At 33.1% G+C, this 12,452-nt stretch overlaps 2 protein-coding genes across 3 annotated transcripts; both read left to right on the plus strand.

Annotated features, from left to right (window-relative positions):
- Nucleotides 1-3,467: 3,467 nt before the first annotated feature.
- LOC114181267 (sphingoid long-chain bases kinase 1) lies at nt 3,468-10,463 on the plus strand. 2 transcript variants are annotated; one of them, XM_028067674.1, is made up of 9 exons: nt 3,468-3,762; nt 3,943-4,603; nt 4,692-5,063; nt 5,443-5,536; nt 5,637-5,674; nt 7,329-7,475; nt 8,030-8,132; nt 8,764-9,695; nt 10,025-10,463. In XM_028067674.1, exons 2-9 carry the CDS (start codon nt 4,115-4,117, stop codon nt 10,163-10,165), a joined length of 2,316 nt encoding a protein of 771 aa, XP_027923475.1. In that variant the 5' UTR covers nt 3,468-3,762; nt 3,943-4,114; the 3' UTR covers nt 10,166-10,463. The 2 variants fall into 2 exon arrangements, with proteins under 2 accessions (XP_027923475.1, XP_027923474.1); XM_028067673.1 differs by having other exon boundaries at nt 3,469-3,762; nt 3,838-4,603.
- Nucleotides 10,464-11,382: 919 nt separating this feature from the next.
- Nucleotides 11,383-12,204, plus strand: LOC114180362 (ferredoxin-thioredoxin reductase, variable chain). Its single transcript, XM_028066665.1, has one exon. The coding sequence runs from the start codon at nt 11,563-11,565 to the stop codon at nt 12,022-12,024; it is 462 nt and encodes a 153-aa protein (XP_027922466.1). The 5' UTR covers nt 11,383-11,562; the 3' UTR covers nt 12,025-12,204.
- Nucleotides 12,205-12,452: the final 248 nt, after the last annotated feature.

The raw sequence follows: 12,452 nt of genomic DNA on the forward strand, positions 1-12,452 counted from the left end.
AAAGTTATAAAAATGTAATACATTGATACTATTATTATTATTCATTGTTGAAATAAGTTTTTTTTTTAAATGGAATGTACAGCAAAAAATTAGTAAGAATTTAAAGTTGAATTTTAAAATTTTTGTTTTTTTCGTGAGTTTAATAACTAAATAAAATAAAACAATATTTACAAATAGAATAAATATCTCAAAATATAATGAATGAAAATTGTGCTATTAGCATATCAATTATAAAATGAGATTTCAATTTCGTTTGTGATTAGTTAAATTATTTAATATTTTTCTTATATCGAATAAGATTCATTGATAGACTACACAATTACATGTATTAAGTACACTAATATTTTGACACTATATCTATTTTTACTACTATTTGACATTATCTCTTAATACTATTTACTTTCATTTCCTTCTAGAAATATAAAAGGTAATTCTTGCCAAGACTATTTTATTTTTATTTTTGTAAAAGTTGTCAAATGGTGTCAAAGAACATTTTTCCATATATTTATCAAGCGTAATATAATATGCTTAAGTCATCACATATGTACATTTCATTATTATTCGTACAGTAAAATAAATCATAATTATTTGTAATTTTATTAACATAATTTTGTAAATGATAATTAAATAAATTTCATAACTTTTCTTAATCTTAATAACAATTAAAACAATTTTATTTTACGATTTTGGTCTTATACAAAATACACATATAAATAGGGATAACAATGTGGTCTTAATCCAGCGGGTCAGTCCGCCAAAAAAATGCGGGACGGACCGAGGTATTGAGTCTGTTAGTCGTATAGCTCGCAACCCACGCTAGCCAAAGGCGCAGCGGGGCGGGGTGGCCCGCAGGCCCACATAACCTACACTTTTAAACTTCAACTTGTAAATTCACGAGTGAACCAATTTTTGAACTCTTTTGGACTGTTTGGATTATTTTTTATTAAACTGTTTTTTATTGGACTATTACACTATTTTTTTTTATCACTAAGATGCGGTTGATTTGCATCTTAATGTTCATGTCCAAAACTTGTTTTATTATAAAATATAACTTTGTTTAACTTGTCGGACCAGATCACATTGTCATTCTGTACATATAAACAAATTAAATATTATCAAGGTTACCACATTGTCATTCTGTACATATAAACAAATTAAATATTATCAAGGTTACGAATAAAAATGACAAAAACAAATGTTATTTTAAATTTTTAAGAAAAAAAATCGATAACAAATTTATAAATTGAAATATAATTATTCAAAACAACAAAAACGATAACAATAGAAATCAAGTAAATAAAACTATATGGATATTATCAAAATTTCTGCGGTTAACAAATTTACTTCATAAGACAAAAGTGGTAAGTGTAAAGAAATAAAAGATAATCATGACAAAGATATAAAATTATTAAAAGAAATACACTACAATGTCTAATAAATTATATTTTAACTTTATTTATTTTAGAGAAAAGTTAACCACATTGTATAAATTGTATAATACCTTTTAATAAATGAAATATATATATATATATATATATATATATATAATTGACATTAAAATACTACCTGTATTATTGTTAAAAAATATTAAATAAGTCTTCATATTTTGATTAGTCCCGTTCACATACCTTAGTCGGTTCACATGATTCTTTCCCAAATTTTTTTCATATTTTACTTATTGATATATTTATGATTTTAAAAAATTATTTAATTATAGATAAAACTAAATTAATTATTGAATTTAAAAAAATAATAGTATTTATTATCACCCTTTTACTTCTCACTTACTATTAATTAATAGTTTTGTAACTAAATTGGCAATATCATATCCAATAGAAAAATAATTTTAAATTTTAACTTCAGTATTTTACTATTAATACTTTTAATTATTCAAATTTGTAAAATCTATTAGTCATCTTTGAACTATATAAATATTTCACAAGAATAAGAAATACATTTTACTTTATTTTTTTTTGTCAAACAAGATTATGAAATAAAATGGAAAATAATTTTTTTGCACACAATTACATTAAAAGAATATAACTAAAAATTGTAGTTTTGACTTAATTATTGATGAATTATTCATTAATTTCTTTTATAGTTATAATTATGTTAAATTATGTATCCATTATTGCTATTATTGATATGTTATCAATAGTGATAAAATATATAAATTTTAAATATATTAGTTTGGCTCCCTAAAATTAATGGTCAAGATCTGTCATTAATTCCAATTGAGTTCATATTCTTAAAATATAATGCAATTTGATTATTTTCGTTAATTTTGTATCAACAATGTTAACTAATGTGTCACATGTTAATTCATGTTTTTTTATTTATTTAATTTTCTTTTAAAGCTGATACATGATATATGAATTAACTTTGTTGACACAATACTAATTAAAATGATCAAATTGCATTATATTTTCAAAAATACAAACTTAATCAAAATTAATCAAAATATTAGGACCCACTTCATATTTTTTAATAAATATAAGGACCGAGTACTTTAACTAAGAAAATTTAGTTTTAATAAATTTAAAGTGTAAAGCAACAATTTTAAATTGAAGGTGTAAATATGAATACATTTATAAGTAACAAAGATAAATAAAAAATATTTGTTTTACTTCCTATTTTACTTACGAGTATGTTTATTTGTTATTCGTATTTATTAACGAATATGTTTCTTTGGATAAAGTAATTATCGGGATTTGTTATTGAAGGGTTATTATCACCTAAGTGATATTACCAACTTAGATTGATTGTAACATTCGCTCAAACGTATACTTAGACTAAAATGATCAAAAATACATTTATCACCATACTAATTTTATAGTATTAATCAATAAAACATGCAAATACTATCTATAACTATAACATATTCGTTTATATATTAATATTCTATTTTTCAGATGAGGACGGGTTAAGTACTATAACTATGTAATATCATATATGTAATATTACTAAAATGAAACTTCTCTCCAATGTAATTAGACATTCTTATATGTACCATAAAGGTTGATTATTTAACAATAAATAGTAACTATTGTTCATCCTTAAAATTTGTTTTGAGAAATTCCTTAATAAAGACTCAAGAGAAAGAAAAAAAAGAGAAAAAGAATGAAATCAGTTCCTTGCTAAATTATAGTTAATTAAAATAAAATACTTAGAAAATAAATTTCATTTGAGAGACTAATTAGCATACATATACACAAGACAATTTAAGTTTATAAAGAAATTAATTAATTATTAAAAAAAGTTGGTTTAAATCGTGCTTATTTTGAATTCCCAGTGAAAAAAAAAAGGTTAATATATTGTAATGGAAGTAAGTAGAAGGTTTAAATTTTGATTGAAAGTGATAATATATAGAAATAACAAGAAGGAATTTTGGAATAGTAATTGATAAATATAATGTGATGAGTAGTGATGGAAGATTGATTAAAGTGATTGGATGGAATAATTTGATTCCATTTGGTGTAATGAAATGGAGTTGGAGTAAAAGATGATCACATCGGTGGTATTGAGTTTGAGCTGTTACAGTGGCAGGTGTTGTGTTTGTTTGAGACTGAATAGTTTAGTATTATAAAAAATGTTGTCACAACTCACAACACACTCGGATGACGGCAAAGGAAAGTAGCGTTGAGGTTGAGGTTGAGGTTGAAGCTACGCCTGAGCGAGCGTCCATTGGAGAGACACACACACAGTTCAACCCTTCAATTCAAGCTTCTGCTTTCGAATCCACCCTCTGCCACTCGATCACTGGTTTGTTACTCTCTCTCTCTCTCTCTTTACCTGTTCCGTGCCTCCTTCACCCACCCCTGTTTCTGTTCTCTGTAGATTTAGTTCATATCACCTAACGGTATCAAACTAAGAAAAAGAGAGCTTGCGAAAGACAATTTCACTGATGCTTCGGATCACACGCACCAATTTCATTGCTTACAGATCCACTCGTTGATTCGCGATCTGAGCTGCAGAGTGCCGAATAAAAACCCTAATCTGTAATCTGTCACCGGAATCGGGAATTTTACCCGTACAGAAGGTGGCTCAGCCCTTGCGTCATGCGTTTGCGCATGTTCGGTTCTCCTCCTCGCGTGTTTTTGTGATTGATGGTAGTATGAGAGATATGCACCGGAATTCTACTGGTAGTACTAATAACAGCACTAATAGTAATAATAAGATATCATCGGCACTGAGGCTGTCCTCACCTCAGCAATCTCTAAGACGCTTGGGACTGTGTTCCCAGATAGCAACGGGGGAGCATTCCTCTCCTATTGTCTTCCCCGAAAAACGTGCCAAAGTGAAGGCTTCCAGGAAGTCCAGTGTCCCCACTACCATTCGTCCGGATGATCAGGACAACAGCAAGAATTTCGAACATAGGATTGACATTGGAGCAGGTGGAGGAGGAGATGAGAAGTCTGATTTGTTAGGATACGTTGTTTTTTCTGGAAAACTTGTTTTGGATAAGAGAAAAATTTCTACAAATAATAATGCTGATGCCCAACAAACGTCTGACGTTACCAACCAAGATGCTGTAAATGCCAAACTAACAAGCAAGGCCTTGGCTTGGGGCTCCCAAGTGCTGCACCTTGATGATGTTATCTCGGTAATGCATTTGCTATGGTTCAATACTTTTGTGGTAGGTGCTAGGGAAAAAAAAAAGTCTAATTGGTTTTAGTCCGTGTTCTAAACAGGTTTCTTATAATGCTGGTCTCAGACATTTCACAGTGCACTCGTACCCATTTAAAAAAGCTTCATGTGGGCTTTCTTGTTTCATAAAATCTCAACGAAGTCGCAAGGACTTTCGCTTTATAGCTTCTAGCATAGAGGAAGCACTGCAATGGGTTGGTGGATTTGCAGATCAACAGTGTTTCGTGAATTGTCTTCCTCACCCTTTATCGTCCTCAAAGAAGCAGGCATCCTCAGAATTATTTCAATCAGACACCCCTCCAGAATTGCTCTTTAGATGTAAAACTCCACCTAAGATGCTTGTAATTTTAAATCCACGATCAGGTCGGGGTCGTTCAAGTAAAGTTTTCCATGGCATTGTGGAACCGATATTCAAGGTATGCTATACTCTTTCTTGGATTCTATGTCCTGCATATATTGTTATTTTCATCATTGTGGTACTGTGCATATTGTACTTTATGGTTTCAAATATGAAATTAGAGATGTTCACTGTTTAAAACAGCAGGACATTGTGCAAGACTGGTAATTATAGTAATTTCTATATTATGTCTAGTTTCTCATTGTCTGTCAACACATTGGTCTTTCATATTATTACTACTATTTTTATTAATATTATGTCAAATCAGTCTTTGATTTCAACACTTCAACCATTATAGTTAAGTACTTGTACTATTTTATATATAACATGCAATAGGAAGGATAAAATAATGCTTTATGAGACTTTCTTACATGTATCTACGGCATGTACTGTGACAGCTTGCTGGGTTTAGATTGGAGGTGGTTAAAACAACATGTGCGGGTCATGCTAGAAATCTTGCATCAAGTGTGGACATCAGCACTTGCCCTGATGGTAAAATCGTTGTTCTTTAGTCTACACGTGTGCTGAGTGTTGTTTTGTTACTTTTTAAATGTTTTTTTCATTTATACCACTTCTCTGGCGTTTCTTTCAGGAATTATCTGTGTTGGTGGTGATGGAATAATCAATGAGGTAAGCCCTTCATGTGTTGTGTGCTGGATCATAAGCTATCTAGGACTAATTGAAAAAAATAATGGATATCTTTTTGTGTAAATTCCAGCGGTTCAAGGCTTCTTTCATCATCAAAATAAGAGTGGTAGTGGAATTATTAGTTGTTTTGGTAGGAACTGGATTAGTTCATACACGGAACACCAAGAGTGATGTGTACATCTTCTCCTCAACTGACACCAGAACAGGGGTGTCTAATACATGTATACTAGTACTGGTATTAAAACTAATTTAAAATAGAAAGAAAACCAATTACAATCCATGAATTCAAGCATATTGCTCCAAATGCACCACCGATTATTTATATTCCCCACACTTTTCCTCTCATATCCCCAATATGATCAGACCGGAATTTGAGCGCTCTTTCCACTACTCTGCCTTGCTGGTAGTTAGATCAGATGTGATCATAATACGTCCCATGGCCTCTTGAGCATTTATTTCCTTCATACCCTCTTTTGCATATACATATAGTGATAGGAGGTTTGCTGTCGTTCTGTTGTAAAAAGTTTGTCTCAAGCTTCACAATAGGTTTTCATCTTGTTTCTTCCTTTATTCTTTTTCTCCCTAACAATTTCTCTTTCTTACCTCAGAGAAGAGTACGCACTACTAGTGCTTAAGTATTAAATGTTGATCCTAGAATGTTTTTTGATGGAGTAAATTACATTCTGTCAGTCATCACATTGGGGATTGTTAAAATGATATAACCTTGCAAATTGTTCAATAAACAAGTTTGAAATCAGAAAAAGGAGTGACAATGACAAGTTTACACGGAAAAATCTAAACCCTTCATTCTCCTTTCTTTATTTGAGAGTATGTAGTTTAGTCAAGTCAGACCGGAAGAGATTTAGTTTCTTGCCAAAGTGAATATCTCTAGAAAAAACAGATCATGAATAGAATAAAAACTTTTTTTTGGAGAGGTAAGAGTTTATTGAATATATGATGATACAAAAACTCACCTAAGGTGGTTTGGTCATTTAGGAGGTCATCAATGAAGATCTCATTTAGAAAGCTTTGCTTTAAATGTGTTTATTAAAAAAATGGTCTTCATAAAATCCCAGTGCCCATTTTTAATTCATAAAGCTGACTCTACTTGATAGGATTAAGCTTAGTCACATTGATTTTTCAAATCAGTGATCAGAGAGATAATCACCAAAATGTTTCCTTTCCTCCTTCAATAAGAAGATAGTATTATTTAGAAAATGGGGTAAAAAATCATAGCCTCATATGTACCTGCTTTCCTACCCTTGATTATGTCCCAATCAGCAGACTTAGAATCACCCAATTGAGAACATCTGTTAGAATATACAAAAAGAAAGGGTCTCCTATTGTGAAGATGTATTGAATATCTATATTCAATCATTGTGTAATGTGTATACCTTCACTATAAATAAAGAATAACTCCTTTCATGCAATCGTATCTGTCCCTCATAATTTATATAAATTGTTTCAAATTATTAAGGTGCTGTGTATTGGCACAAATATGGTGTATTTTATACCCCATCATCTTTTGAATAAGGATATTAAAGGTTGTGCTTTTTATAGGAGTACTGTTCTTATCATCACACACATACAAACATCATTAATGATGGGCAAGTTATATGACATTGTTGGTCTGTAGGTTCTTAATGGTCTCCTCAGTAGAGACAATCAAAAGGAAGGAATATCTATACCTATCGGAATCATACCGGCTGGTTCTGATAATTCACTCGTATGGACTGTTCTTGGAGTCAGAGATCCGATTTCTGCAGCAATGGCGATTGTAAAGGTAGCATTCTTTCATTTTTTGCTCTTCTAGTAAGTGATGGGTATGTAATTAATACCTTTTATAGTTAGGATCAGACATCGATAACATTGGTTCCTATCCATGTTCTTGATATAAGTTGACCATATTCTTTTTGTATTGATATTCATTCTAAATAGGCATTGATAAAACTGTTCACTCATTCATTACCAGCTTTCAGTTTCTGATTTATCCATTTTAGCATCTGTTTATACCAGATAGTCTAGTCATAGTTTGAAAGGAAAGCAAAAATAAGTACATTTCATCCCCCAAGAATGGAAATGACTCTATGTGCGAGTGAGGAGGGGGTTACATTCTTCTCCTTCTACAACCTATATAAGACGAATTGTAAACATGAGTTGTTCAGAGAACGAATTAAGTGCCGACAATTTTTTTCCCTTTTCTTTGGTTAAATAGTTGGACATTTATTGGCAATATGTCACTTCTGTTTGCCATGTCGGCAGTTGTGTAGATTTCTGGAAATCTTACTCTTAATAATTAATAAATACTGACATAATACATTCTGTTTCTGGTTTCAGGGGGGTCTTACTGCTACTGATGTCTTTGCTGTTGAATGGATTCAGCAGACTGATAAAATTCACTATGGATTAACAGTCTCATATTACGGTTTTGTTAGTGATGGTAAGTGAATGAAGTGTATACATTTTTTTAGTTATTACTAAGGCAGAAATTATAGGATAAATGAAGGAAATCGTTTGCTTTTATTACATTGTTCTTTCCTTTGTTTCTTATTGTTGCTACATTTCTTGAGCAGCTGAATTTTAGTTCTTAGCTCTATATTTTGAAGACCATGTATGTATTGGGAATTTTTGGCCATAATTGGCCTTAATGTTGATTTTATTGTCAAGAACCAATCATGTCATAAACTTTTATGTCTAACATGCTTCTCTAGACAAGAGCCTTTTTGCCCTGAAGCGTAAACAATGCACAGGCCCACCTCACTAGGTGTTGAAATTCAAATTTTAGAAAAATGGTTCTGGCATTGATTTAATTCATGACCAATTAATAATACCATGTTAAGAACCAAGCATTCTAAGTGAAGGCTCTTGAATGGTTCTTTAATATAAATAAACTTTTTAGTTAAAGTCCTTTCTCTTTAGTAACCTTTGGTAATTAATGAGATGGTGCTAGGGGAAAATAAAACCTTTATTTAGAATTTAAACATGAAGGTAGTTGATTGATGCACTGATACAATTTTTAAGGCCCAAATTTAAATGGGCATTAAGTGTCTTATGTATTTTTCACATTTCAGTGTTGGAACTTTCTGAAAAATATCAGAAGCGCTTTGGTCCACTACGGTATTTTGTTGCTGGATTCTTCAAGTTCCTGTGCTTACCACGCTATAGCTATGAAGTTGAATATCTTCCAGCTGTGAAAACAGAGAGAGAAGGAAAGATTTCTGGTGAAAAGGAAGTAGTTGACATGTCAGATCTGTGTACTGACATCATGAGCAGATCAAATAAGGATGGAATGCCTAGAGCATCTAGTCTTTCAAGTATTGACTCAATAATGACTCCAAGTCGTATATCTGGTGGGGACCTGGATACCTGTAGTAGTACCCATGCTAGCACTGAACCTTCTGAATTGGTGCGCGGTTTAGATCCAAAGTCTAAACGCCTATCATCTGGAAGGGGCAATGTAACAGCAGAGCCAGAAGTTATCCATCCTCAGCTGCCTCTATCAACAACTCCAAACTGGCCAAGAACCAGATCTAAGTCAAGGAATGATAAAGGATGGACTGGATTGACCACAACACATGATACCACTCGATGGGGGAATACTGCAACAAATGATAGAGAGGATATTTCATCAACACTGTCTGATCCTGGTCCTATCTGGGACGCTGAACCAAAATGGGATGCTGAACCTAATTGGGATGTGGAAAACCCAATTGAGTTGCCAGGACCATCAGATGACACGGTAATGGGATCTACAAAGGAGGTTGTGCCTCGTTTTGGGGACAAATGGGTTGTGTCAAAGGGACGATTTCTTGGCATTCTGGTCTGTAACCATGCATGTAGAACAGTTCAGAGCTCTCAGGTGGTTGCTCCCAAAGCTGAGCACGATGATAGCACACTAGATTTGCTCTTGGTTCATGGGAGTGGTAGATTGAGGCTCTTGAGATTTTTCTTACTTCTACAAATGGGTCGACATCTTTCACTGCCATATGTTGAATATGTCAAGGTATTTGCATTTGTAGTTGTTTTACTCCGTGTTTTCTCAGTGAACTCTGTTGAAAATCACTGGATTTTCACACTAATATATTCTGATGACTACACACTGGGTAAAACCACCTAATGATGTAACTCTGTGTGTGCGCGTGTGTATATATATTCCAATCTTTTGTCTTCTTTCTCGGAAGACTATAATTTACATTTGTGATTAGTTTTGAACTATGTAGGTACGGGTATCTTAGAATGATGTCCTTGTTAGCATATCTTGCTGTTATTTTATCCTGGTAATTTGAGCATATGTATCTGTTAAAACTTCTGCATCCTGGTAATTTGTTGTAGGTAAAGTCCGTGAGGATAAAGCCTGGGAAGCACACTCACAATGGATGCGGTATTGATGGTGAGCTTTTCGCGCTCAATGGACAAGTAATTTCTTCTATGCTTCCAGAACAGTGCAGACTTATTGGTCGCTTTCGTTTATGATAACTGAGTTCTTTTCAATTCTTTTATGGGTTCTGGGAAGTTTAATGTACCTTCTCATATACAAGTCCAGATACCCAATTTGTCTTTAAAATTCCTTATCGCTGTAACAGCTGAGCTTTGTAAATCTTTTGGTCCGGTTATATGTATCTGTTGTTGCTTGCTTACCTGTCTTCCTTATTTTGGTTTTATATATAGAAAAAAAAAACACTGCTCATTTATGCACTTCCTGCAGCAAGAAGGTTGAATGTATTGATGATCACCATTTCCTCGAATGGTCAGTTGATTTTCTTATTATAAAGCTTTTGATCGTGATCTTGCTTCTCAATATCTGGTTATCATGTTTGGTCTCCTCCATTTACTGTTTTCACCGCATGGTGTAATCTTGAGATATTGTCGGGTGTACATTCAAAGTTTTTCTAAATACAAACCACGTAAATGTGATCGACCATTCAGAAAGGAAATTATATCTAGATCTAGCTGATACAATTTTTTAAAGGACTCTATAGGGTCAAGTAAGAAAATTTGTTTTACCAGCTCTAGAAGTGGATGTTAAACCTTGGCAAAACGGGACTGAGTAGGAATCTATTTTGAGCACTCTCCATAGTTATTGAACAAAGTTGTGAAGGGTTCCAATACGGGAAGAGTATCTTGATGTCAGTTTAATTAATAAGACAAATTATAATCTGTTGACCTTTCCTCAAATAAAAGAGAAATTAATCTGCATTTTTTTAATTACTACAGCAAATATATTTATTTGACTACTAAAATAAAATAGAATTATTGGAACTAAAAGAGAAAGAGAAAGACATCATTATAATAGGAAAGTGTTACTTTATTTTTCACACTAGTGTAGAAAAAAGTTTTTTTCGGACCCAATAAAATTACAGTTTTTGAATGCATATATGCTTCCATATGTAATTGATGTAAATAAGAACGATGTCTAAAGAAAATTGGTGAGACGGTAAGAGGCCAAAATCTACGAAATTTTTTCTTCAAAAAACAAATATGATTTGAGAAAGAGTAAAAGAAATAAGAAAAAAAGGTGTGTGTGATTATGATAAGTATGAAACGTAGATGCAACCTAGGAAAGAAATGTCCGAAAATAATAGGGAAGAATAAACATAATAATTACAAACAAAATGCGAAAGAAGAGGAGAAGAATGATTGAGATGAATGGATATGGATATTGGAGGAGTGTTGCAGAATGGGTCACGTGTCCTCTTCCCGGGTGTGACTTAGATTATTATTTTTATTATTATCAGAAGATAACTACATAATACTGAGATTATTTATCCATTATACAAAATTTGGGGTGGAGGTTAAGAAAGGAAAGGGAACAAGGAAACCCTTGATTTGGACGTGCAGAAGAGAAGAGAGAAGATAGAAGATAGGATAGGATGAACAACGCAAGTGCGCTCAGAGCAGGTGCTATGGCATCGTCGATGGTGAGCGTGTCCCCAAATTGTTACTGCAACTGTAATTGCTCATCGACGACGATGATGCATATGAGGAAGACGACGAAGATGCCTTTGTCAGTTGCAATGAAAAGCAAATTCGTTCGTGGTGTTCGGTGCGAGGTTGCCATAAACGCGGTGGAAGAGTCGACAACTTCAGCAGAGGCGAAGGTTGGAGCGCGGGTTAAGGTGAAGGAGGGTGTGAAGGTTTACCACGTCCCCAAGGTTCCGGAGCTTGACCTTACGGGTATGGAAGGTGAGATCAAGCAGTACGTTGGCCTCTGGAACGGTAAGCGAATCTCTGCCAATCTTCCTTACAAGGTTCAATTTGTCACTGAAATCCAAGGTCGTGGTCCTGTCAAGTTCTTGGCTCATCTCAAGGAAGATGAATTCGATTATCTTTAGCTTCTCCTTATTTGTATGTCACTCACTTCCCTCATTATTACAATACTATTACTTCTACCGCTGAATAATCAAATCATCCATGTGATGTGATGTTATCTGCACTGCACCCTTGTTGTGTATAATGTAATCGATCCTCCTCTTCATACCTTCCAATTTTAATCCTCTTTAATTTTCACTCTACTATTACTCATATTTTCGTTGCGGTTGCACCTTGTTAGAGGACATCATTTATCTAAAATCACCTCCGAACTCTATTTTATTTTGTTTTATTTTTTTGCAATTCCTGCCTTCTCTCAATCAGTATTGCAGCAATTGAAACAAATCTTCAGAAGAGAAGAACTGCAACTACTTTCTTTTCCAACACACAATTACAATATTACAACACAGAAAACACATAATTTCCCATTAGCCAACTTCTTGTGAGTCAG

The sequence above is a fragment of the Vigna unguiculata genome, chromosome 4 (genome assembly GCF_004118075.2).
Source record: "Vigna unguiculata cultivar IT97K-499-35 chromosome 4, ASM411807v1, whole genome shotgun sequence".
Taxonomy (NCBI): Eukaryota; Viridiplantae; Streptophyta; class Magnoliopsida; order Fabales; family Fabaceae; genus Vigna; species Vigna unguiculata.